Here is a 24,868-nt window from a genome sequence, read left to right as displayed (position 1 = left end):
ATAACCTAATATTTTAAGAGACTGGGAACCACTGGTTAAGTCAAGAGAACATAAAGTAGAAGGTGTATCCTAGCCCTGCCCCTAACTTGCAATGTGACATTTTTTGCCTTTATTTTCTTGCCTCTAAGGTGTGAGTGGTGGTGACTGCCCTATGGAATTAGGTTACAGTGTTGTAGTGAAGATAAAATGAAGGATGAAGACAAACATAATTTGGATAGTTAAATTGTATTGAAATGCAAGCTATTTATCCTTGAGAAAATTCTCAGACATTCTCAATTTCTATGATGCAGGTGACAAAATCGTCCGAGGAAGCATCTTCCCTTCCCAATGGTGATGTGGCCGGAGAAGCACAGAGCAACACAGAGGTAAGAGCTGGTATCTGGAACCATCTCCTGGAGACCCGTTTACTCAGAACGTCTACTAGGTTCTGATCTTTTCATATCTGTTTGTCTATCTGTCTACCTCATCTATCTATCTATCTATCATCTATCTTTCTTTTTTAATCTCTAAAATTATAAAGCTTCTTTCCACACAAGCAATAGAAAATAAATATTCCCTAAATATGGAATCCTTTGGAGTTCTCTTCACAAGACTTAAATGGGTGAATTAACTCCTATTAGGGTCTTTATTACTCTACCATGCGCATGAGTCAGGTCTATGGACTTACATGGACAGATCCAATCAGCAATGTCGAGGGTTGGTGATCCCATACTCTAGGGGTTAAGTGACTAATACACAGACGTCCACGTTTGCTTTGTTTATGTATTGTGTATCTAAATAAGGAAACCACAGCACGTGTGGTCTGGTGTCGCCTTAGAAGCTTACCCAAGGTTAGTGATAACATGGGTTTCCTTTATGTCTAGGGAACAGAGAAGGCTGAAGAAAGTGGACAACACGAGGCACAAAAAGAAGGCAGTGAAGATGCGGGCAACCTCACCGGATCCCCAGAGAAGAATGTGAGTGTTTGCTGTTTTCACTGTAGTTTCACTGGATTCAGTTCTGTTCAACAAGCATTTATTTAGCTCTGCCAGGTGCCAGGAATCTTTCTGGGCACACGAGAGTGGGCGTGAAAGTAAGGAACTGAGGGTTTAGCCAGGAGGCAGCAGGTAATTTTCACTTAATGTGTTAACTGCTGTGTTCAAGGTGAGTAGAGGGCTGAAAGGAAGCCAGAGGAAGGACCCTGAACCCAGGCCTGGAGTGACAGGCTACGCAAGACTTTAATGATTTGTCATTGTGTTGTTACGGTTAGGTTGGGTTCATGTTCTTTCTAAAGCAAGGGACCTTGTGCCTCGGTCATGCGTAGTGATGGACTCCTATCACACTTGTCGACTTAAAAAAAATGTACAACGTGAACGTTGTGAGTTAAGTTTTGTTTGGGGCAGAATGAGGACTATAGCCCGGGAGATAGCATCTCAGATAGCTCTGAGAAACTGCTCCTAAGAGGTAGCGGGAAACGTCAGTACATATGTGATTTTGATAAAGGGAGTCCATGCAATCAAGAGCATATTTTTTGCAGAAGGTTCTGCTCGTCTCGGGAAGGTTACTTCTAGTCACGAGGAGCAGACGTCACCATGAAGGATTTTAGCGCTCTTCTAGATACGAGGAGATGCAAGAATTGGGCTCATAAAATCTTCTCCTGAAAGCATCTAACTATCTGAAGACCTGTTCTGCCAGTTTTTCCCAGATCACAGAGGGCCTCATTCCTGATCTCCACCCTGAACTCCTTTCAAGGGGTGTTGAAGGTCAGCAACTGCAACAGCTCATGATTTAATCCTTGTAGAGGCAGATGGCAAGTGCCAGTTTGTAGTTGGCATACTCCACCAAGAGGATTTGTGGGAAGGCAATGGGAGCTGAGGATAATAGGGTCCCTGGGGGAGGGAAACTGACACCAATTCAAAGCCAATCAGGGGACTCTCAGGGCCCCGCTGACGCAAGGCCCGTGAGCTAATTCTAAAGCGTTCCAATGCAGGGGCCGCAGGGTAAAGGGCCGAGGGGAGACTGTGGCTCTGGAAGCACCAAGCTAAGATAATGGTGGATCAGATGGGCTACTTATTCAAGGAATTCTGAAAATGTGGTTGGGAAGCCAGGCAAACGGGAAACCCTGGAGCCACCGAGGGAGCTTGAATGGGCTGAGCCTCCTCTTGGGAGAATTTCAGTGGGCTTCTGCCTTGGGCCAATTGTAGCAAAGACCATTTACCAAACCCCGATGGTTTGCATTTGTACCTATTTATTGATTCCAGGAGAGATGTGGACAGCTTTTAAGGTCACTGGATTCTTGTTCCCAGCAGATGGAATGTGACTAGGAAGGGGGCCAAGACTGACAACCACGTTGCGGAGAATGGGGGTGGTATCAGTTTGTCTTTATCATAAGGAATTTAAATTTGGGAGGAACCAAGGCAGTAAATTCCCTTATGTTTGAATACTGCTATTTTAAAATGTTGATGATTTAAGACCCTTTGACGTTTCTGTTTTGAAGAAAGATGAAATCTTCTGTCTTGATCTGGAAGTTAGGTGGGCTTTCATGGCAGCCTGTATAATTCAGAAACAATCAATTTAAGGTGAAATAGAGTGACAATTTAATTATCCTGTAATTTATAAACATCTTTAAAAACATTTTATAATTTGAACTTTCCATGGATTGCCTAATGCACTGGTACAGCATTATTGATTTACATGTTGAAATTCAGTTTGCTCCTTTTAAGACAGAGAGACAAAGGTAAAAACATTACACCCCAATCCCTTTCTCCCACGAGACCAAGAGGAAGACAGCATTTTTAAAATCAGACCCTGACTTCTACAGCAAGGGCAGGGTTGGCTTCAGCTTCTCAGCCTCTGGGCTGGTTAGTTCAATGAAGTGATAAGCCATCCAGCTTGGGGATTCTCTTTGCTAATATTTTAAAAAATTGTGAGCCCTTTACAAAGTTAATTATAGTCTTGTGAATCCTAATAGGAATTAAAAACATCGCTGTGTTATTTTTGCTTGGGCTGTGATGAAGAAATGACTACATAGAAGACATTTTTATTTTAGATGAATATAGTATTGACATTAATGATCAACTCTTTAATAATATTTATTCTACATAAAGAGAGATTTTGACTTTTTCCCGTTTGACAAGTGGTACGTGCTCTTTGACTTGCTGTAATTCAGTTAAATAAGGAAAAAACTATGATTGGTCAGCGAACATTAAAAATGACATAACATGATTAGCTTTGGGACTGAATATATAGGAAACTCGATTGACGTTTAAGAAAGAGACAAAAACTATCTGATATTTGGGATGCTTGCATTTTGTGCTTCAAGAGCCTTCTGTCTTTTTCTGGTTTTGGGGTTGTTTTTCAAGGTTAAGACGGGAAGGCCGTCTTGGCTATTTGACATCACATCTTTCCCGGCTGTGCACCCAGGCTTACATGGACTTATTTGTGATGATCAGAAAGGCCAATTAGATCATGTGTTTTACCTCTTTAACATGATTTTTTATTTTATTTTATTTTTAAAATTTTATTGAAGTATAGTTGATTCACAATGTTGTGTTTAACAGTGATTCAGTTATACATATTATATATATATATCCTTTTTCATATTCTTTTCCGTTATGGTTTATCACAGGATATTGAACATAGTTTCCTATGCTGTATAGTAGGACCTTCTTGTTCATCCATTCTCTGTATAATAGTTGGCATGTGCTAACTCCACATTCCCAATCCTTCCCTCCTCCACCACCCCTTCCCTTTGGCAACCACAAGTCTGTTCTCTATACTTGTGAGTCTGTTTTTGATTGTAGATAAGTTCGTTTGTGTTGTATTTTAAATTCCACGTATGAGTGATATCATATGGTATTTGTCTTTCTCTTTCTGACTTACTTCCCTTAGTATGGTAGTCCCTAGGTCCATCCGTGTTGCTGCAAATGGCATTATTTCATTCTTCTTTATGACCGAGTAGTATTCCATTGTATATATGTACCACATCGTCTTTATCCATTCATCTGCAGATGGACATTTAGGTTGTTTCCATGTGTTGGCTATTGTACTAGGTTGGCCAAAAGGTTCCTTTGGGTTTTTCCCTCAGATGTTATGGGAAAAAGCCGGACGAACTTTCTGGCCAACCCAATAAATTGTTAATGCAAATTTTTAAAGTACCAGTCACATCCAGTAGATTCTTCTTAGATAAATCCAAGGCTTTTAGATAAAATCTCTGGCTCTGTTGAAACCATCTTGGGGAAATCTCATGGATTTGTACCTTTTGCTCCTCCAGCCCATTGTATCTAAACAGCAGCTCCCTGTGCTTCCTTCTCTAACCAACATTCTGTGAGGGATATAAATAACATAATCTTTGCGGGTTCAGATTTTGTTCATAACACTTCTGGCCGTGGACCGTCAGCGCCACTAATTTCTCTAGACACCGTAACATCTGCTTTATGCCCCCACCTCCTGGCTGGCAGGAGATTCAATCTGGGTGAAGCGTTTTGGAGACTCACTCCTTCTTGGGGACTTAGAGTCATCATGGGGTCTTCAGTGGTGACTGGAGGGGAGAGGGCCCTGGTTCTTTGCGGTGGTGACTTTCTGACATGGGTTTCCTGCTGCCTATTGGCAGCTGTTGACGCTGGTCCCTCAGCTTGGTTCAGGCCCTCTGCCCCGGCTGGAAGTGGCCATGCCTCTCACAGTGACCAGTCGTATGCTTCCTCGTACATCGTGCCCAGGTGCTACCCAGATGCCCCAGTGGTCCCTGGTTCAGCGTCTACATCAAGCAGGGCCTGGGTAGCACCTCCTGGAACACCCACCTCCTTCTGCCCCCTTCTCTCTTTAATCTGCTTCATCTCCTCAGCTCCAAGCCCTAAGCTCCAAGCTCATTTTTCCAGGGATTATCTAGCTTCCTCACCTCTTTCAGCCCAGGATTTTGATAAGCAAGGCTTATAGCTTCTTCCCTAGAGGTGGAGAACCAGAACAAGTATGTGGCTGTCTTCTTGGAGTGTGGGGAATGACAGTAACTCTATTCCCTCCCTCTAATTTTGGGTAGTAGGGAGAGCAAAATGAGAATTCTTATTCTGGTATATACAGCCATACTATTCATGACAAGGAACACAAATGTATTTTAACCTCTTATTCTGAAATGATTACAGACTCACAGGGACATAGTACAGAGTCCTGTGTGCCCTTTGCCGGGCTTCCGCTAATGATGACATCTCCGATGGCTGCAGTAGGAGACGGAAACCAGGAGTATGACATTGGTGCATCTCTGTTAAGTAGACTTGCAGAGCTTATTCAGGGTTGGCCATTTTTTTCAAACCTTTCATTTGTATGTTAAAAGTCATTCCTCTGTGTGTTAAGAACCATTTTCAAGTGTGCAGTGGTAACAGCTCCCTCCAGCAGCTGGCGGTGTTAAAACGAGTGACAGACCAGCTAAGTGAGTGTCTGAGTTGTGTTCATCTGATCTCAACTATTGTACATGTTTACTCAGTACACACTTGCAAATGTTCAAAGGATGCCATTTTAATGGGGAAAATATTTACCGAAGAATATCACGTTGATTTGATAAAAAGAGATGAGGACAGAAACCGTTATCTCCTTTAGCGAGATGGACTTCCCCTGACCACCAACCCAAGCCTCTGGGGTTCTTACACACAAGATGCCGAGGTGTATATTTCCTACTTGCTGACAGGTTGGGGCAGCGTTTGGGAGGCAAGATGGTGCACACTGAAAAGATCATTCATTCCTGCCTAAGACGATGTCACCTGTAGCTTCAGTCCCCCTGTAGAGAGGGGACTTCATGGTCCCCTTCCTTGCTGACCCAGGGAGGGATGAGGGGATAAGGAGGAGAGGGGAGGCTTGTGAACAGTACCAGAGGAATAAAGGAGGAAAGCAGGCCACCTCAGCTTCTGGGCACACTGAGAAGGGGACTACAGACTGGGGGTGTCATGAGAACATTATGAAACCCTGGAAATGGAGAAGACGCAGCTTGTTCATCTTGGTGTTTGGTTTCCATCGAGGTCAAAGTATTTTACATGGTATTCTCTGCTAACTCAGTGGTCCTCTCCAAAATCTTCTAAGACCTTGGCTTGACTGACTGCATGATTATGGTCTATAAATCTTCCCCACTTTGCTTCCTCCAAAATCTATCTTGAGGATAGTTGCTCAACCAAGGGGTGGGCATTGGTTTAGGTCCTCCACAAGCTCGTGAGCCTAAGGCTGCGTCCCTGTACTGTCTGCAGATGGAGAGAACCCTGCTCTTGCCCCTGACCCTCAGCCGCTCTGAGGCTGGCTGCCCTCCTCAGGTCCCTCTGGACTGGCCCCCGCCCTCCTTCCACACCAGCCACTTGTCCTAACCAGCCACTGCCTGACACTCACCGTGGCTGACACCTGTCCTTAGTCCTGGCCACGTGCCATATCAGCAGCCTGCCTCCCTGGCCAGGTTCCCAACAGAAATAGCTGTTGGTGAGGTTCTAAGACTTTGAAGGCTTCCTCTGATTAGCTTTCTTAGAAGAACAACAAGGTAAAATGATTTTAAGTTGTAGCTTCGTCAAGTGAATGATTCATACCCTATCCTAAGATCCTGCAGAATCTCAACTTAATTGACCATGTGATTATCTTAAAAATAACCTTTTGCCAATACAATTATTTGCCAACCATAAAAATCAATTCAAGCATTGTATATAGATGACTTTTAAGGATCTACCTAATTCTGACACTTTATAATTCTGTGAGCTAAGGATGGATGTTTAAGTTTATTTTATTAATATATCCCACCTCCTCCTAAGAAAGATTTGAGGCATGAGTGGCATACATAAATACCTTCATTCAACATTTTATTGACAGACTGAATGCTGCCATATGCGAGGCAGTCCAGGGACTGAAAATGAGCTTCTATTCTGGTGGAGCTGGTGATGGTCATAGCCAAGGTTCTTCAAAGCTTACCTGACCTTTTGAGGCTAAGTATTTCTATAAATTCTCTGAGCAGTTACTTTCTCTATTTAATGTCTCTTTCAAGAAATTAAGGTCAATTCAGATACTGATAAAGCCCTAGGTCCCTCGGTAATTGCTGCTAGCTAACCTGTAAAAGTTGAGATTCGCACTTATTCCTGTAAGAACCCCTACTGCTCTCCAGCCTAGCTCTAAGGATAATCCCATTTTTAATAGTGTGTTTTTTGTTAATTCATTCGTTTCAGCTGTACACAATTAATAAAAATAATTGAATTTAGAGGAGTGTAAAACTCTACATAGCTAACAATTCTGTGTTGCATATAGTGAATTTTAATTTGATCTCATGTGGATAAGAAGAAAATGAATGTTCTTTGAGATCTAAAGAGTTAATAGGAGACTTTATAGGTTCATTAATCTAGTCACTTAACACATTTATTGAGCTTATACCTTGGTTCCAGACAGTGGCTGGGTCCCGGAGATCCAAAAATGAATAAAGACACGAGTTGTGCCCCAAGGAGCACACAGACTAGTTAGGGAGACAGATAAATAAATGATGATCATGGTAGCAAATAAGGGAGTCCCCTAACTCAGGCTTATGGGTCAGGAAAGTCTTCCTTGAAAAGATCGCTTTAAGCGGTGTCCTGGAAGGTGTCGCTGATGTGAGAAAGTTGTATGTGACTGTTAGCTGAAATAAAGAGTCATGAGGCTAGAGAGGTGAGCAGGGGCCAAATCATGGTGGCCTTTCAACCGTTCTAAGGATTATGGATTTATCTTGAAAAGATGGAAAGTTTTCAACGCGAGGGCAGCATGGTAAGGTGGGTTGTCTTTTAGAGTGGTATCTCTGGCTACTGTGTGGAGAACAGGTTGGAGATAAGGAAGACTAGAGGTGATGTAACCCTGGTGAGAGAAGATGGTGGTCCTGGCAAAGGAAGGACAAGGCATGGGCAGAATGAGACAATATTAAAGAGGTGCAATCAACACATCGCTGAAAAACCAACACCCGGATTTTGCAACAAGTGAAGGACTCTCTTTTCCTGGACTTTATTTTAGCTTTAAAACTTACTATGTTGCCAGAATTGATTTGGAGAGTCCCAGTGCTGGGGAACGTCTTGGGCTGACTCAGTCTTGGCTGGCTGGATCAGGTTTTCACATTTTGTATTTTCTTTGCCAGTCTCAGAAATCTGAGAGTATTGTTCTGGAACTGGCCAAAAACGTGAGGCTGGGCCAGAGAAGGTGGCAGTGTGGTGGCTTCTCCACCACTTGCCTTCCACGAGAATCTTGAGAGGCAGCATGGTAGAGTAGGAAAGAGACTAAATTAGGAACCAGGAATCTTGAAGTGAGTCCTGATCATGTTACTTACTTGTGCTCTGATTCTGGGCAAATTACTTAACTCTATGGTCTCGGTGTCCTCATCTGTCCATAGAAGGGACTGGGTAAGAGGATAGAAGCAAATATGAGATTGCTTTCAACTCCCTCAGTCCAAAATTCCATGAGCTCAGGGATGGGAAGATTCTTATTTCTTTGCAGTTTTAGGAGATATCGCCTGGTTCTCCCACTTTGATCAGGGGGAAATAGAATTTCCAGTGGGTTGGCAGAGTGGAGACCTGTTTGAGCCCAGGATGGCCTCACCCTTTCTTACTTTAAAGTTTCTTTCTTTAACCAGAAATCCGTGTTTAAATATTACATCGTTCAGAAATGTTATCATTTTGTTCTGATGGTGAAAAAGGTTTTGATCTGTTTTTATTAATTGGTTCAAAACTTAATTAAAGGCATGCTTATAAGGACATAAAAGCCAAAAAGCCATAATTTTGTTCAAATTTTCTAATTGCTTACGTATATGGTTTGAATTTTCCCTGATAGCTCTATAGGTCTGCAATATGCTTTGGATATAGATACAGGATCAAACATATAATTAAGCAGTATTACTAACTAGTTATATTTTCTCAGGAGTAAGAGTGATGAAAATATGTCTTTAATTTCATAATATTGAAATCTAATGCATGAAATACGTAGGCATTGCTCAGTTATCATATCTTTGCTATTGATATGTTTTCTCAATAAATAGATGTCTTTCATTTTGATAAACATGCATTTTATTATAGTTTGCTTAATTTTCATTTATTTTTTAAATTAAAAAATTTTTATGTGTTTTAATTTTTAAATTTTTATACAATTTTTAAAGGTTACTTTTCATTTACAGTGTTACAAAATATTGGCTATACAGTTTGCTTAATTTTTAGATTCAACTTAAAAACTTATGCGAATTTATATTTTTCTTTCATTTCCGTTTATGGACTTAAGGAAGAAGAGGGAGAGACAGCAACAGAAGAGGTACAGTAGCATATTTCACAGTCGTGTTGTGCTTAACAAAAGCATCTTTTAGGTGAGAGAGTTGCAGCTTTAGCCACATTCTCCTTGTTCTTCATGACACAGAGAAGCGGATGCAACCCACACTCCCAGAAAGTCCTCCTTTAGCCTGCCAAGAAGAGAAATAAAATAAGATGGAGTTACATTTATCAAAGGGAGATTGATGGGGAAACAGGGTGTGGCTTTCTGAGCCTCCTGTGGTGAAGGTGTCGTCAGTGAAGTCAGGCCAGGCTGGGCCAAGTCCTTCAGTGGAGATTTCTTCTCCATTTTTTCTTCTCACCCCCTTGAGTAGCACACACGTTATGCAGCTTGCATGGTGCTTACTGGTGTTGTTTGATTGCCTCCTATTCACTTTGTTGGTGAGGGAGGGATTCTCTCCCTCTGGTTACAGGAATGGCACAACACCTGCCACTGGACAGGTGAGATGGACAGTGGCTTATTAGTCACACGTTCTCCAAGCCCAAGGGATGAGGCTACCCATGCATGCAGGGCCGCACTGGGGGGGGGGGTGTCACTTGGGACCAGAGTGAACAATTGGGGGCAGTGGGAGGCAGGCTTTGTAGTAATCAAGAGGGTGGGGTGTCCCCTGGTCCGCGTGGAGGATGTGATAGGCCTGTTTGCATAATTCTGGGGCATAAGCAGGCACTGTGTCTGGTGCCTTGATAAGGAGGGCTGCTCGGGTGGGAGACCCAATCTGTGGGGGCAGAAGGGGAGGCGAACCAGTGGCCAGGCCATTTTAAGTCTTCCCGCTTTTACCAGATATTAAGGCAGCAGAGAGTACTGAGTCTTAGTTTTAGGCCTTGCACCACAGGTGTGCACCCTAGACACCATGGGGTTTAAACATGCAGCCCATCGCTTAGCACCTGGGCGATATCTGACACCAGGCAACCACACGGTTCCAGAATTTCTAGTGGGGGTCTACCCAGGGGGAGCATTATTATTTGTATGTGTGCATGGGGGGCTTTTTTTTTTTTTTTTTGGAGTAGAGTTGATTTACAATGTGTTAGTGTCAGGTGTACAACAAAGTGATATATATATATATATATATATATAAATATATGTATTCTCTATATATCCATATATATTCTATACATAGAATATATATGTCCATATATACATTCTATACATAGAATATATATATCCATATAGTCTATATAGTCCATATATAGAATATATATATCCATATATATTCTACACATAGAATATATATATTCTACATATTCTATATATAGAATATATATCCATATACATCCTGTGTATTCTGTACATGGAATATATATATGCATATATATATTCTATGTATTCCAGACATAGAATGTATATATCTATATATATTCTATGTATTCTATACATAGAATATATATATCCATATCTATATTCTATATATTCTATATGTAGAAAAAATATATATCCATATCTATAGTCTATATATTCTATATATAGAATATATATATATCCATATTTATATTCAATATATTCTATATATAGAATATATATATATATATATTCAGATTCTTTTCCCTTATAGGTTATTATGAACTATTGAGTATAGTTTCCTTGCTATACAGTAGGTCCTTGCTGGTTATCTGTTTTTTACCTAGTAGTGTGTATATGTCGATCCTGAGCTCCTAATTCATCCCTTCCCACAAGGGGAGCAGTAGCGACTTGAGAAGAATTCTTTTTTTTTTTAACCCTGTTTGGGAACATTTGCCCTTTAATTTGCATTTAAAATCAGCTTCTTTAAATATTTTAGTAACAAATTCTGAATATGAAGACATAGGAGATGCTGCAGGCAATCAGTACTGGCTCCCACCCCTTTCCCCTACCCCAACCCCCAAGCCTTGCTTCTTTGCTCAAAATGCATATGGACATCCTGCACTAAATAAATGGCTCCCTGTGTCAGTGTCAGCAGCCTCAGGACTGGATGCAGTTGGATACGAAGCGATGAAGCCCAGTAGCTTTCATGACAGGATGTGTGCATTTAACCATGCTCCGAAGAACGCCAATGATTGTGCCCAGACCCAAGGCAGTACCTCAGAGTTGACATCGGCCGTTTCCCCACTGTGTACTGGCATCTTGGGCTGGTTTCCACCACAATCCATCCTCTCCCAGACCTGTGTTCTGTGGCGGAAGAGCTAAGGCTCTGCCCCCTAAGGGCCATGATACAGGAAGGAACAGAACTGCTTCTTCAGCTCACAGGCTTAAACCAATGGAATTTAAAAGCTCAAGACAATGTGAGCCAGTCCACAGGAAGCCTCCTTCACTCCAATCTCTGCCAGGCGCCATCCAGCCCTTGGTTGGGACACGCTCTGTCTCACTGCCAAGATGTGCTAGAATCTGCTCTAGATGAGAACAATGTGGTAGAATGGTCCCAGTGGTCTGGAAAGGTTGGCACCACAACAGCTGGGCATGCTTGTGCCAAAGTGGGTCTTCCTGGTACAGAGCTATGACGGAGAGTGTGAGGGCAGGCCTGGTCTCTGCTCCAGTCTCATTGATAACCTCTGACCTCAGAATCTGTCCTCCCCCTCAACACTGCCTACCCATCCCCTGCCCCTCCAGATCCCCCAGCCTGTGCTTCCTGGAAAAGGTAGAAGAGGCAGCTTGCAGTCAGTGACAGCTGAGAATGAAGGTGCCATTTAAGAAGCAAAGCAGCACCTCCTGGCCTCTGGTCAATACCTCCACACGGGTGGAACCGAGTAAGGACGTGCACAGCCAGGACAGAGGCTGCTCCGAGCTCGGGAGGCACAGCACCCTCCTAGGCGTCTCTGGAGAACAGACTTCCAAGAGATAGAAACTTAATCACTTGGTCCCCGGCAGTTTCCCTGTGGTATACTGGATGGGGGAGAAGCAAAATTATCTCTGCGGAGGGCTAATGGAGGAAAGGCAGGAATATTAATGAGCATCCATTAAGGCTCTCTCTCTCCCTCAAGCCTAAGGAAATCAGATATTCGAATGTAAGAGAAGGGTGCAGAGAGGGAGAGAGCCTGGCAGGAACACCAAGGAGAGAGCTGTGACTGCTGGATACATAGTGCCCTGGTTTCCTTGCTTCAGAACAACAGCATATGCCTGTCTGTCACCAGGCTAACCCGGGGCCCGTGAGGGGACAGGGAGAAGGCTGGTTTTCAGTTCCTGCATGGTTGACGTGTAGGGCACATGGCTTCCTCCTTCAGGTCCAATAGGAGGTCTCTGGGATCCTCTACCGCTGCCTTGATTTTGCGGAGGAAAGTCACGGCCTCTCTGCCATCCATCAGCCGGTGATCATACGTCGGGGTCACGTACATTATGGGCTGCATCTCCAACTTGCCTCCCACGACCACTGGCCTATCAAAGATGGCGTGCATGCCCAGGATGGCAGACTGAGGGGGGTTGATGATGGGCGTTCCAAAGAGCGAGCCAAAACGCCTCCGTTGCTGACGGTGAAGGTACCACCATCCATATCTTCAATGGCAAGTTCATTCTTCTGGGCCTTCTCTCCCGGTTCACTGATGGTTCGCTCAATAGAGGCATAATTCCGAGTTTCCACATTCCTGATGACGGGAAACACCAGACCCGAGGGGGGGGCCACCGCAACGCTGATGTCAATATAATCCCTACACACCACCTCTTCGGTTGTATCGTCAATCGCTGCATTTACAACAGGCTGCTGCTTCAAGGCAAAGGCCGAGGCCTTCACGAATGCCGACATGAAGCCTAGTGTGAGGTTATGTTTCTTCAGAAAAGCATCTTTGTGCCGAGCCCTCATCTCCTGGGTGTTACTCATGTCAATCTCACTGAAAGTGGTAAGCACTGCTCAGGTGTTCTGAGCCTCCTTTAGATGCTGAGCAATGGGCTGCCGCATCCTATTCATTTTCTCCCGATGTTCTGAACGCAGACCTGTGCCAGCTCCTGGCTCCGCTACTGGAGGGGCAGCAGTGGGTTTTACGGCAGACACTGGTTTGCTAGTGAGAGGTTGTGAGGGCGAGGGCACTGGTGGCATCTGAGTGGGTACGGATGCTGCAGGGGGAGGAGGAACTGCCGATGCCGCAGGTTCTGCTTTTCGGGCTGTGGCAGCAGGAGCTTCGGCTGGCTTGGCCTTAGCAGGAGCAGTGCCAGTTTTCCTGAGTGTGAAAAGAGGAGTGCCTCCTTCTACTTTTCCCCCATCAGGTACCAAAAGAGCTTCAATCGTGCCATTTGCTGGTGATGGAACCTGCACAGATGTCTTGTCAGTTTCAATCTCACAAACCACTTCACCTTCTGCAAGGTGAAGCTTTCTCCCACCTGACATCCCCTTCTGTGACAGATCCTGCAAGTACATCGTCCTCGCACACAGCTGTAGCTCTGAAAAAGCGAACACTGAAGACACTACTGCTGTAAATGACAATCTTCCTGCTGTCAGAGTAACCTGGTCCCTGACATAAGGAGATCCCAGGCAGGGAACGTCTCCCTAGAGGGCAGTTCCCCTTCTGGAAGGCGGAGAGCGAGCCGCTGAACGCCCGGGACAGGCAGCGGGACCGGGACAGCATTGCGGCGGCAGCAGCGGCGGCGATGGCAGAGCCTTGAGAAGAACTTTTAACCTGCCTCCCCGACTTGAGGTTATAGTAGAACAGTGGTTCTCATCTGGTGGTGTGTGTTAGAATCACCCGTGGTGTGTTTGAACCTTCAGAAGCCTGCCTCTGTCAGCCAATGGATAAGACCCTCCAGGGCTGAGCATGCCTTCAGCTTGCCTGTAGAGCTGAGGTGGAGAATCTTCATTGTGGGGAGCCAGGATCGAAGGGGATGACAGAGTGCATGGAGACAAACAGAGAGATAATAAGAGCCTCCACCTGTTTGGGACAGAGCCTTCCTCTTTGCTGTCCTTCCTATGCCTGTGAGAGGAAACAGCAACAACAAGAAAGAAAAAGATTATAAAAAGAATTAAAATTAGGAATGTAAAAGAAACATATACAGTTTAAGATAAAGAATTTAAGAAAGACATGTCTTAATGAATAAAGGTAGAATAAGAGGAACTGAAATATAAGGGAATCAAGTTTCACAAAGATAAAAGATTAAGAATTGCACAAAATAAGAAGTATTAAAAAATTGAGTACTGAGGATATAAGATTTAAAAGTACATTTAAAACATTAAAAGAAAAATTAGAAAACAGTATTAGTGTTATTAAGGATAAAATTTAAAGGGATACAATTTATCCTCTGTAACATGCAATTTAAACTATGTTGCGGCTGGCTGACACGTTTGTTTATAGGGTCTATGCTTAAATAATAACGAGCATTCCCAGGAAGACCTCATATCCCATGTTTGGAACTGGAGGCTAGTTGACCAGTCGAATAATTCAATTAAAGTCGTAAATCATAAAAATGTAGAGGCCTTAAACATTTATTTTAACTTGAAATATGTAAATGTATATTTACTGCCAATTTTTTGGATGTAGAACAAAGGTCTTTTCTTTAAATAATAGTCCCATGATTAGAACTACCCATTGTCTTTCTAACGAACATACTCATTGGTCTGTCTAGAAATTCCAGTTTTGATTTCTTTGAAAGTAGAGCAGAAATTTAAAGGCACTTGCAAAGTACTCTAAATGCATAAATCTCTTTGGATTTCAGATTCCCCCCTGCCACCCGAGCTTTATGACACTTCATTTGATGACAAGTTTTTAAGGTGACTTACATATATGGGTCTTTTCAGAGTACTCCATTAATTTTACATAGGGAAAAAAGTTCTTTTCTTTTTCTTCTTTTTTTTTTTGCGGCATGCGGGCCTCTCACTGCTGTGGCCTCTCCCGTTGCGGAGCACAGGCTCCAGACGCGCAGGCTCAGTGGCCATGGCTCACGGGCCCAGCCGCTCCGTGGCATGTGGGATCTTCCCGGACCGGGGCACGAACCCGTGTCCCCTGCGTCGGCAGGCGGACTGTCAACCACTGTGCCACCAGGGAAGCCCCAGGGAAAAAAGTTCTTTTCATGCTCATATTTCATTGACTTCCATGATACTTATTTAAATTGTGTAATTACAATAAGACTAACTTGGATACACCAGCATGGGAACAAACATAACCCACCCTGGTAAGTGAAGACTTTGGTGGGTGGTGATGCCAAACCTGCTAGTTGCCAGGGCTCACAGTGCCTTAATCAACCAGTGTGATTTAAGAGAAAGAATACAGACTACAGCAGAGGTTCTCAAAGTGGGGTTCCCAGAGCAGCAGCAGCCTCACCTGGGAACCTCTACAAATACACATTTTCAGGGTTGGCCCCCAACTACTGAATCAGAAATCCTGAGGTGGAGCCCGGCAGCAGATTGCTTTGAGAAGCCCTTCAGGCGATTCTGATGCTCCATCAAGGCTGAGAACCACTGGATTAGAACATAGGTTCTAGGTGACCCATGTGTTGCCAAGTAGAGGCCGAGACAAGAACTCCTACTGTTCTGATGCTCACGATAAAAAGTCCGTCTAGTCTCCGACACAGTCATATTTATTTTACATTAGGAACTTGCAGTTGGTTGGAAGAAAAAGAGCTTTTAAGTTTCTTTTGGTGATGGAAACGAGTAATAGAAAATGAGCAAGGAGAAAGAGCAGGCTGCCAAGACCGAGGACAGTCTTTAACTCAATCTAAGTTTTCACAAATGAATCCTCTCCTTTCCCATTCTTTCCCTGCTTGTTGAAACACTCAAATTCTACTGGTTTTATTGTGAAAGCTTCAAAGAATGGTCTCTTTTTTGTTTGAGAAATTTTGTTTTGCTTCCTCACAGGCACTGGGGGAGGACTCCATGGTGAGGAACTTTATGATAATTTTCATTAATTGAGCATGGCAAGGTCAGCATGCTGTTTCCCCTTTTGCTGACAATGGGGAAGAGGTACTATGTGTCACAGTGAAGCAGGACTGAGATTCTCACCCTGCCACTTGCCTGTGGAATCTGCACTTTTTTAGCTGGGTGTTGGGGAGTTTTCACTTTAACCCCTAACAAGGATGGCATCATGTGAATGTGAGGGTGAATCCTTTCCGAGGATGTTAGTGGTTTCTGGGGGCAGGTCCAAAGTGACATTCTCGGATTCTCTCTACTTCTATTCCATCCTCTCATGTTAGCTAAATCTCAGTGACCTTTATTGTAATCAAGACTTTTAAGAATATTGTTTTTGAACATTTTGGGGTTAATCATTTAAAAATGCTAATCAGAGGGCTAAATTAAAAATGAAAACTCAAGGACAGAGAGAATATTTACCAAAGGTCACATGTATTGTCTAGGTATTTCAGTGGAAGGTCATCAACATTAAAGAAGGTCCCAAATGTCAAAAGAAACTCCTTCCCAAAACTTCTGTTGATTTTTGAAATTACAAAAAATTCATAATCTTTATAGAAAATTTAGAAAATACAGATAAAAACAGAAAATAAAAATATCTTATAACCCCGTTACCCAGACAACCACTAGCTACATACGCATACACATATTTATCAGACTTTGATGAATATGTTCTGTAATCTACTTTTGTTCATGTAATTTATGTATTTTTTGGGGGATGGTAAATGTAGATCTGCTTCATTATTTTTAATATTATTTTATCAAACTAATCCCTATTCTTAGACCTAAAAGTTATTTTTAGCCTATTCCATACAGTGACTTTTCATTATCTATATATCTTTCCAATAATAATTTCTTTAGTTTCTCTCTTACTAGACAAGTTTCCATTATTTAAAATCCCATTTTTATGTATAAAAATAAGACAAACGTATTATTAATTTGAAAGTAGTTTCAGATTATATATGTAGGTTACTGATAACTTTGGCTTCAAGAAATTAGCTTGCTATAACAAATATAACCAGCTTATACATTTAAAACCTTCATCTTTTCTGACAAAATTCTATTTGCTGAGATTGTTTTGTATTTTATTCTTCCAACTGCCTTCTGAATTTTTAAAGGCAACAAGATGAGAGCAGTCTGTTAATATGAGTAAAGACTATATGCTTAAGGGGAGTCATGAAACCTGTTAGAATGAATGCTTTGCCGTGCAAAACCATCCCAGCCTGTGGGGTCTGTGATTAGATGACAAAGACAAAGATGATGTCTTTGCGTGTGTGTGTGTGTGTGTGTGTGTGTGTGTGTGTGTGTGTGTTGGGTGGGGTGTGTAGGAGGCCCTCAACTCTAGTCTGATGTTTTGCACTCTTTTCCTCACTGTATCTGTTGACCCTTACACTTTTCAATAATAATGTAATTTTTGTTAGAATAAGACGGAAGAAATAACTGCGGAGGGAGCTGAAGGGGAAGCGGAGGAAGAGGAAGCTGAGAAAGGAGAAGAGGAGGGGCCAGGAGAAGAAGAAGAAGGAGAAGAGGAAGAAGGAGAAGAGGAAGAAGATTCTTAGGCCTTTTCATGCTTTATTCTTCCACTTGTCCAGGTAGCCACATCGCTCTGGGGTTGAAGGTTTGTTTATTACAGTCTGCCATGTAGAGCACATTTCACTTGGTGATAGAAGTGGATTTCAATTCGATCTATTTGTCTGTCTTCCCGAGGCCCTGGGCTGCCCCCTCCTGGAGCCACAGGGCTGGTGAACTCTACCGGACCCGGTTCTTGGGCGCTAGGGCGAGGAAGGCCTGTGGTTGGTATGATTTCTAGGAAAAAGCATAACTTTGAGGTGAGGAAGAGTTTGTACTTGCTCCCTTCTCTTCCTCTTTATTTAAGTGAAAGCACAGGATGTGTTCTGTTATCAGCGTTCTATCACATGGACTCCTTTACTGACCAACACACTTACATATCCATAGGAGAGTTTACAATCGATGTTCATAACAATGGCAATAAATTACAACCTAAAAATACCACAGAGCTGGCTTCTGATGAAAACATTATTGCTACTAGAGATTCAACGATAAGTGCTTGATATTACATTTATTCAATTATATTCATTGATTTATATCAAAATATTCATTTATTCAATATTAGCCCAAACACTCATGTGGAAACACTTTGGAATATGGTGAAGTCACTTGAGGTAACTTTGACAAGTACACTTTCTGCCTTGTAATTTTTTTTTTTTTAACATCTTTACTGGAATATAATTGCTTTACAATGGTGTGTTAGTTTCTGCTTTATAATAAAGTGAATCAGCTATGCATATACATATATCCTCATATCTCCTCCCTCTTGCATCTCCCTCCCACCCTCCCTGTGCCACCCCTCCAGGTGGTCATAAAGAACCGAGCTGATCTCCCTGTGCTATGCGGCTGCTTCCCACTACCTGTCTATTTTACATTTGGTAGCATATATATGTCCATGCCACTCTCTCACTTCGTCCCAGCTTACCCTTCCCCTTCCCCGTGTCCTCAAGTCCATTCTCTGTGTCTGCGTCTTTGTTCCTGTCCTGCCCCCACGTTCTTCAGACCAATTTTTTTTTTTTTTTTAGATTCCATATATATGTGTTAGCATACGGTATTTGTTTTTCTCTTTCTGACTTCACTCTGTATGACAGACTCTAGGTCCATCCACCTCATTACAAATAACTCAATTTCGTTTCTTTTATTGCTGAGTAATATTCCATTGTATATATGTGCCACATCTTCTTTATCCATTTATCAGTCGATGGACACTTAGGTTGTTTCCATATCCTGGTTATTGTAAATAGAGCTGCAATGAACATTTTGGTACATGACTCTTTTTGAATTATGGTTTTCTCAGGGTATATGCCCAGGAGTGGGATTGCTGGGTCGTATGGTAGTTCTATTTTTAGTTTTTTAAGGAACCTCCATTCTCCATAGTGCTGCCTTGTAATTTTAAACTTATACTGACCATTAAAAAAGAATTATGTACTTCTTAATAGTCTGGTGAGTGCCACATAAATATATTAATAAGATAATGATAGTGGATATTGAGATCACGGGGAAATGCTCAAATATTGTGGGCCATACAGATAAGACGGTAGGTATGAAAACATCAAAAGATCATTAAGAGCTATAAAAATATCTGGTTTAACAGACAGTTAGCAAATACCCATGTAAATATTATGTTTTTATTGACCTTTTTTGTTTTATATTTTAATTTAATTTTATTTATTTATTTTATTTTTTATTGACCTTTTTTATTTGACCTTGCAACCAAGGCAGCTGTTTATTCTCTAGGGCAGTGAGGCTTACAGTTTGCTCTGGTGCCATAAGTGTTCTTGTTAATTTAAATCAAAAAAAATTTAGTCTCCTTTCTGTCCATATTATGCCTCCGCTGAAACATGTAAGATAGATTTGGGTGCTGTTGATATCAGGGGAGCAGGAAGAAGAGGAGGATGACGGAGTGAGCGCTGGACACACAGTAGGTCTTCAGTTAAGGTCTGCGGTCACACTTGGAGCCTGCCTAGTGAAGGGCGGACAAAAGGCTTCCGCTGGATAAAGAAAAAGAAATCCCCAGTGCTTGTAAATATCGGCTAACAAACAGCTCTGCTCTATGTACCGAAGACCGATTTGAATATTAGAATCTCCCCTCTTAATTTACTTACACTTATACATAAAATACTACTATTAAAAAATGAATATATTTTTAGGAAATCTTGGAGCTGGTGGGAGTAGCCTACCGGACAACGAAAGTTTCATCACTCCTTTATTCAAATTACAAAGCAAATCCAGCCCATCATTTGATGTTTTCCCAGGTGGTTTCTTTCATGTTGTGGACACATAGACATCTATTTTAGGGCCAATGATTGTCTTTTTGGAAGTGATCCCATTTCCTTTCTTTTTTATTTTCTTCTAAATAAAAGAAAATAAAAAATTACTATTGAGCAGTCTGTTGTCAGTCTGATTAGTGCCCCTAATCCCATTTCTAAGGAATGAATAGGGGCTCAGTTTTGGAAAAAAAGAAAACTGGCGAGTTTTACTTTTAGAAATTTTATCTGAAGAATGATGGGAAAGGAAAATATGCCAATATTTATCATTATACCAACTCCCCCAACAGTAAAAGACTCATAAATACTGTTTAAATTCATTTCCATTCACTCCGTTTGTAAAGTTCTTTTAAAATTATTCAATTTTAATGTAATTATAAAAAAATGTTGAATGTGAAATGACACAGCTGAGAGGGAATCCTTCACATAGCCAGATGGCTTGATAGGCTGATTTTGGGGAAAAGAAAGGCATATATCGCTGTGGCCAGCCCATTTTGACTGTTTCTCTGATGGCTTCTGGTTTGGAATTACTATCTTTGTCATGAGGTCAAAATGCCTGACACTGAAGGAGGGAATCAGACAGCTTCCTAAAACCCACTCCCGACCCCCAGAGAGATCCAATGTCCTTCATGAAAATGCAACATGGCCGTGCAATCAGGCATTTCACTGGGCAGACCATTCATTGTCTAAAGACAAACCCATCTCGTAGCTCATGGATCTGCCAGGCATTTTACTTGAAAAGGTGGTTCTAGGACTGTGGCAATGAATGGAACTATGAAACATTTCTCATTTCCTGTGTTTGAAATTGATGCTAAATTGATGCCCCGGGAGAGACAGTGTCTAGTCTGAGACTGAGTTCTGTCTCCTAACAGGCTGCTGCTTGGTACTGTCCTCCAGTCTAGCTGTGGACCGTTTCAATTTCCTCCCCCAGGACTAAGCTGTAAATTCAGCCTCTCCATTTTCCATGAAAATGCGGTGGGGAAACTATAATTGAAGGTGTCAACTTCCTTCTTTTTTTTTTAATGTTGAAATCCAATTTATTTCCAAAGGCTCTTATGTCTTTATTTTTACATTCTTACATTTTCCTGCCTTAAGCAATGGTATTTTATGACTATTTAATTTCAAAATTATAAGAGAAATGGCCCACAGACATCCCTACCAGTATTAGGAGACAATGTCTGCATCCCTTTTACGATAATATCTGCTTAGTATTTACTTAACACTTCCCTGTTAATCATTCTCAATTCCTTTTGCATTTAAAAAATTTTTAATTTTTTATCAATTTTTATTGGTGTATAGTTGCTTTACAATGTTGTGTTAGTTTCTGCTGTACAGCAAAGTGAATCAGCTATGCGTATACATATATCCACTCTTTCTTGGATTTCCTTCCCATTTAGGTCACCACAGATCATTGAGTAGGGTTCCCTGTGCTATACCGTAGGTTCTCATTAGTTAACTATTTTATACATAGTAGTGTATATATGTCAATTCCAGTCTCCCAATTAGTCCCAGCCCCTCCTTCTCTCCTTGGTAACCATAAGTTTGTTCTCTACGTCTGTGGAAGATATCAACTTCCTTCTATGTTTGATAGTTTAGGACAGAGAAAGGATATAAACATCATTTGGTTTTCCATGAGAAAAAATTAATTTCCTTTCTTTGCACTTGATGAGTAGTGGTTTCTAGAATAAAAAGCAATACTTCCCTTGATTGCATGTTGAAGAGTTCAGTTTTTGATAAACATTCTCTGTCTCTCGTTAACAGTCTTCTTCCTAATATTTTCCCTTTCTTTTAGGAAACCCAAGCCACGAAGCACCATTTCAACTCTCTTCCCACAAACCAAATTCAACAAAATGCTTTGGCTCGAAGCTAGCACACGTCTGTCAGTACATCCAGGGTTCACCGAGGAATTGTATGATCTGACACGGTTAGATCTCCATGCATATACCTGCTTAATCATATCAACATGAAATCAAATGTGAAGATAGCACATGCATATCTTCATGGGCCTGACATTTGTGGCCTTTGCTTAATTTTTTGCTCTGCATGAATAGACCTTCTAATACCCTGAAAAAATTTCAAAATATAGAACTTCTCTTTGTGATATGACAAAAGTATTTCTTTGTATGTGCCTTATGCTACTTTTCTCAGAACTAGCTTTGAAAATGAAGAGATTTATAGAGAACAATCATACTAATAAAGATGAATAGCAAATATCTTGTCCCAAGGAGGAGATTTCTTCATTTCTAGTCTCTCTGTGTATAACCTGAACTCAATCTGTCTCTTGCAGAGCCTGAATGCTCAGCAGAACTTTTCTGTCTCCATTGGGATGGATCCTTTTTGTTGCACTGATTATTCGGTCCATGTTTTCAAATGTCATGTCTTGTTATGTCGTATTTATATTACACACCGCTGCATACACTGTCTCCGAAGCCTTGTTTAAATGTCACTGCCATCCACATGTGTAGGGGTCAGGATGCAGACAAATAAATTCTCCACCCAGTGCCCTTTGCTCGTTTCTATGCTGGAGGGAGTGGCTGCTTCTGCTTCTCTCGCGTTGGCGTTGATTGATTTGCAGTCATGGCTGCTACGTGCAAAGCCCGTGACTGTAATTTTGCCTCTTGATTGTCTGTTCAGCAAGAGCTGGTCCGGCCCCATGACTTGTTCACCAGGTAGGTTTGAAGCGATTCTCTGCTCACCTGTCCCATCTCAGTGTCTGATAGCTATGTTTTTCTTTATGGTAAGAAGTTGCTGACATCTCTCCCCTACCCGTGTATGTGCTGCTCTCCGTGTCTTTTTCTTGCAGCCAACGTTGCTTCTGTACTCTCAGAAGGGCCCTTCCCCTGCTGTTTTCCTAATTAAGGACAATGATGGCCATCGGATTGGAGTGGCCATGAGCTTTTCCTCCTTCTGAATCTGCCTATTGATTTTGCAGCTAAGCCTGTTGGTGTCTTTGGGGAATGTAGTCTCTGGTGGCAGAAGTCGTGTGGCTCACAGGATCTCTGGCAAACAGCTCTTTTCTTGTTACCTTAGTAACAAAAAGAGGCATTTTGAGGAGAATGAAGATGTTTTTATTCCAAATTGTTGAAGTAGACTACTTTGAAGACATTTCTCCCTAGTTAAAAATAAGGTGAGAGGGGCTTCCCTGGTGGCGCAGTGGTTGAGAGTCCGCCTGCCGATGCAGGGGACACGGGTTCGTGCCCCGGTTCGGGAAGATCCCACATGCCTCGGAGCGGCTGGGCCCGTGAGCCATGGCCGCTGAGCTTGCGCGTCCGGAGCCTGTGCTCCGCAACGGGAGAGGCCACGGCAGTGAGAGGCCCGCGTACTGAAAAAAAAAAAAAAGGGTGAGAGACTGCAGTGGGATGGAAATTCATATAATTAAAACTTAGTTCCTATTTTATACTTCGTTGCATTAAATTATGTCCCGTCTAAAAAGCGTCACAATTTTATAGCACCTCCATACCCAAATAGGCTTTAAGTTTTTGCTGTTGCTTGGGCTGACTTTTAGCTCTTGTGGTAGAGTAGGATAGAGATAGATTTATTTAGCTAGGTGCCAATTTCCCTCCTATTTCTCATATTTTTAAATGAAGGTAAATATTTGTGCTAATAATAAGCAGAGTAGACTGCTTATTTAAATTGACTTAATTTTTTCTTACGTTGTCTTCCTGTAGTTAGGAAATTAGTATTCTCATAAATATTCTTTAGTCACTCACATTTCATTTTCTATTAAATACTATTAAAATGCAAAAATCACTTAGGTCAATAATACCATGTAGCTAGTATCAGTTCTCTTTCAGATTTGGTTTCACCTATAACCTCCAGTGGCACAGTGACAAATAGGGGCTGTGTGATATCAAAATATAGTTTAAAAAATCCACTTGCTTTATCAATATAGGAAGTTTCTAGAAACTAAGCAGCATTATAAATATGCAAAAAAGAATAACTCAAAAGAAAAACCCAAGTGAATAAGCAAAATCCGTCTGCAAAAAAAGAGAAAAGACCAGAGACATGGAGCAATTCTATGATGATCTGAAGCTAATAGAGTTTCAGAGTTGATTAGTCTACAGAGGGCCTGAACATTCAAAGTAACTGTTTCTTTTTTATTCTTTAACTTGAAAAGCAAGTACACAAAAATTTGAGTGCATTTTTTAACCACTGAACAGTAAATACTTCCTTCTCCACTTTTCCTCTTTGGGGTTTCCTTGCATTTCTTTGGGCTGTAATCTTCCTTTGTTACAAGGATACAAGGTATGCAATAAGGAGGGTTTATCGTTGTCATCGACTTTTCTAGATTAAAATGTGAGAGGTGTAGAAAGGGAGTGGAATGTTTTGCCTGCAAGGTTCCTTGAGGAATATTTAGAAAAGTTTTCTTTAAAAAACAATGTAAGTGTCAAACCTGTGCAAGGGTGGTGAGGGTAAGGCGACCCTAGTGAGTTGTAATAATAGAGAATGACCACTAGGTGGTGATAAAAGACAAGCTCCTTGATACAGCATTGCTGTCCCAGAGCGCCGCTGGCTACGTGTGCTGTTTAGGGTACTGTTGAGGTCAGAAGGTGGGCATACATCATTACACTTACAAATAACTTTATGACAAACGTCTCTGTATGTAAAGCATTTGATAATGGAGTATTTTCTTATAATACATGCCAAGGAATAAAGTTATTGGATTAAAGCAAAAACAAAACACAGCAAAACAAAAAAACCACACACACACACACAAACACACACACACAAAAGAAGGTGGGCATAAAGTATTTGTCCACCAGACAGAAGAAAAACAAACAAAACGCCTCCAAACCCGTTGGTCAATTAATCAGTATATTGTTTATAATGTTTTTATCCAAGACAATTAATTTTGGGCAAAATGTTGTACATTCTTTTTTTTTTTTTGCGGTACGCGGGCCTCTCACTGTTGCCTCTTCCGTTGCGGAGCACAGGCTCCGGACGCGCAGGCTCAGCGGCCGTGACTCACGGGCCTAGCCGC

The 24,868-nt window shown here is 41.7% G+C and overlaps 1 protein-coding gene, 1 long non-coding RNA gene and 1 pseudogene across 2 annotated transcripts in view; 2 read left to right on the top strand and 1 right to left on the bottom strand.

Annotated features, from left to right (window-relative positions):
* The window catches only part of SH3BGR (SH3 domain binding glutamate rich protein), a 36,241-nt gene extending 34,579 nt beyond the window's left edge, over window positions 1-1,662 (top strand). The window contains exons 3-4 of the mRNA XM_022552834.2: window positions 291-365; window positions 864-1,662. Of these exons, the coding sequence (XP_022408542.2) occupies window positions 291-365; window positions 864-1,022 (234 nt within the window). The 3' untranslated portion in view covers window positions 1,023-1,662. The remainder of the gene's footprint in view (window positions 1-290; window positions 366-863) is intronic.
* Window positions 1,663-9,216: 7,554 nt separating this feature from the next.
* On the top strand, window positions 9,217-24,756 carry LOC149749261 (uncharacterized). Its single transcript, XR_016392946.1, has 3 exons — window positions 9,217-9,246; window positions 17,473-17,643; window positions 21,680-24,756. It is a non-coding gene; the product is annotated as an uncharacterized LOC149749261 (long non-coding RNA).
* Window positions 12,134-13,829, bottom strand: LOC111163798 (dihydrolipoyllysine-residue succinyltransferase component of 2-oxoglutarate dehydrogenase complex, mitochondrial pseudogene; annotated as a pseudogene).
* Window positions 24,757-24,868: the final 112 nt, after the last annotated feature.

Source organism: Delphinapterus leucas, chromosome 4 (genome assembly GCF_059928025.1).
Source record: "Delphinapterus leucas isolate spDelLeu-1000000601 "Yukka" chromosome 4, BTC_Dleu_Yukka2, whole genome shotgun sequence".
NCBI lineage: Eukaryota > Metazoa > Chordata > Mammalia > Artiodactyla > Monodontidae > Delphinapterus > Delphinapterus leucas.
Note: the sequence above shows the minus strand (reverse complement) of the source record. Positions and strands in the feature narration are given on the sequence as shown.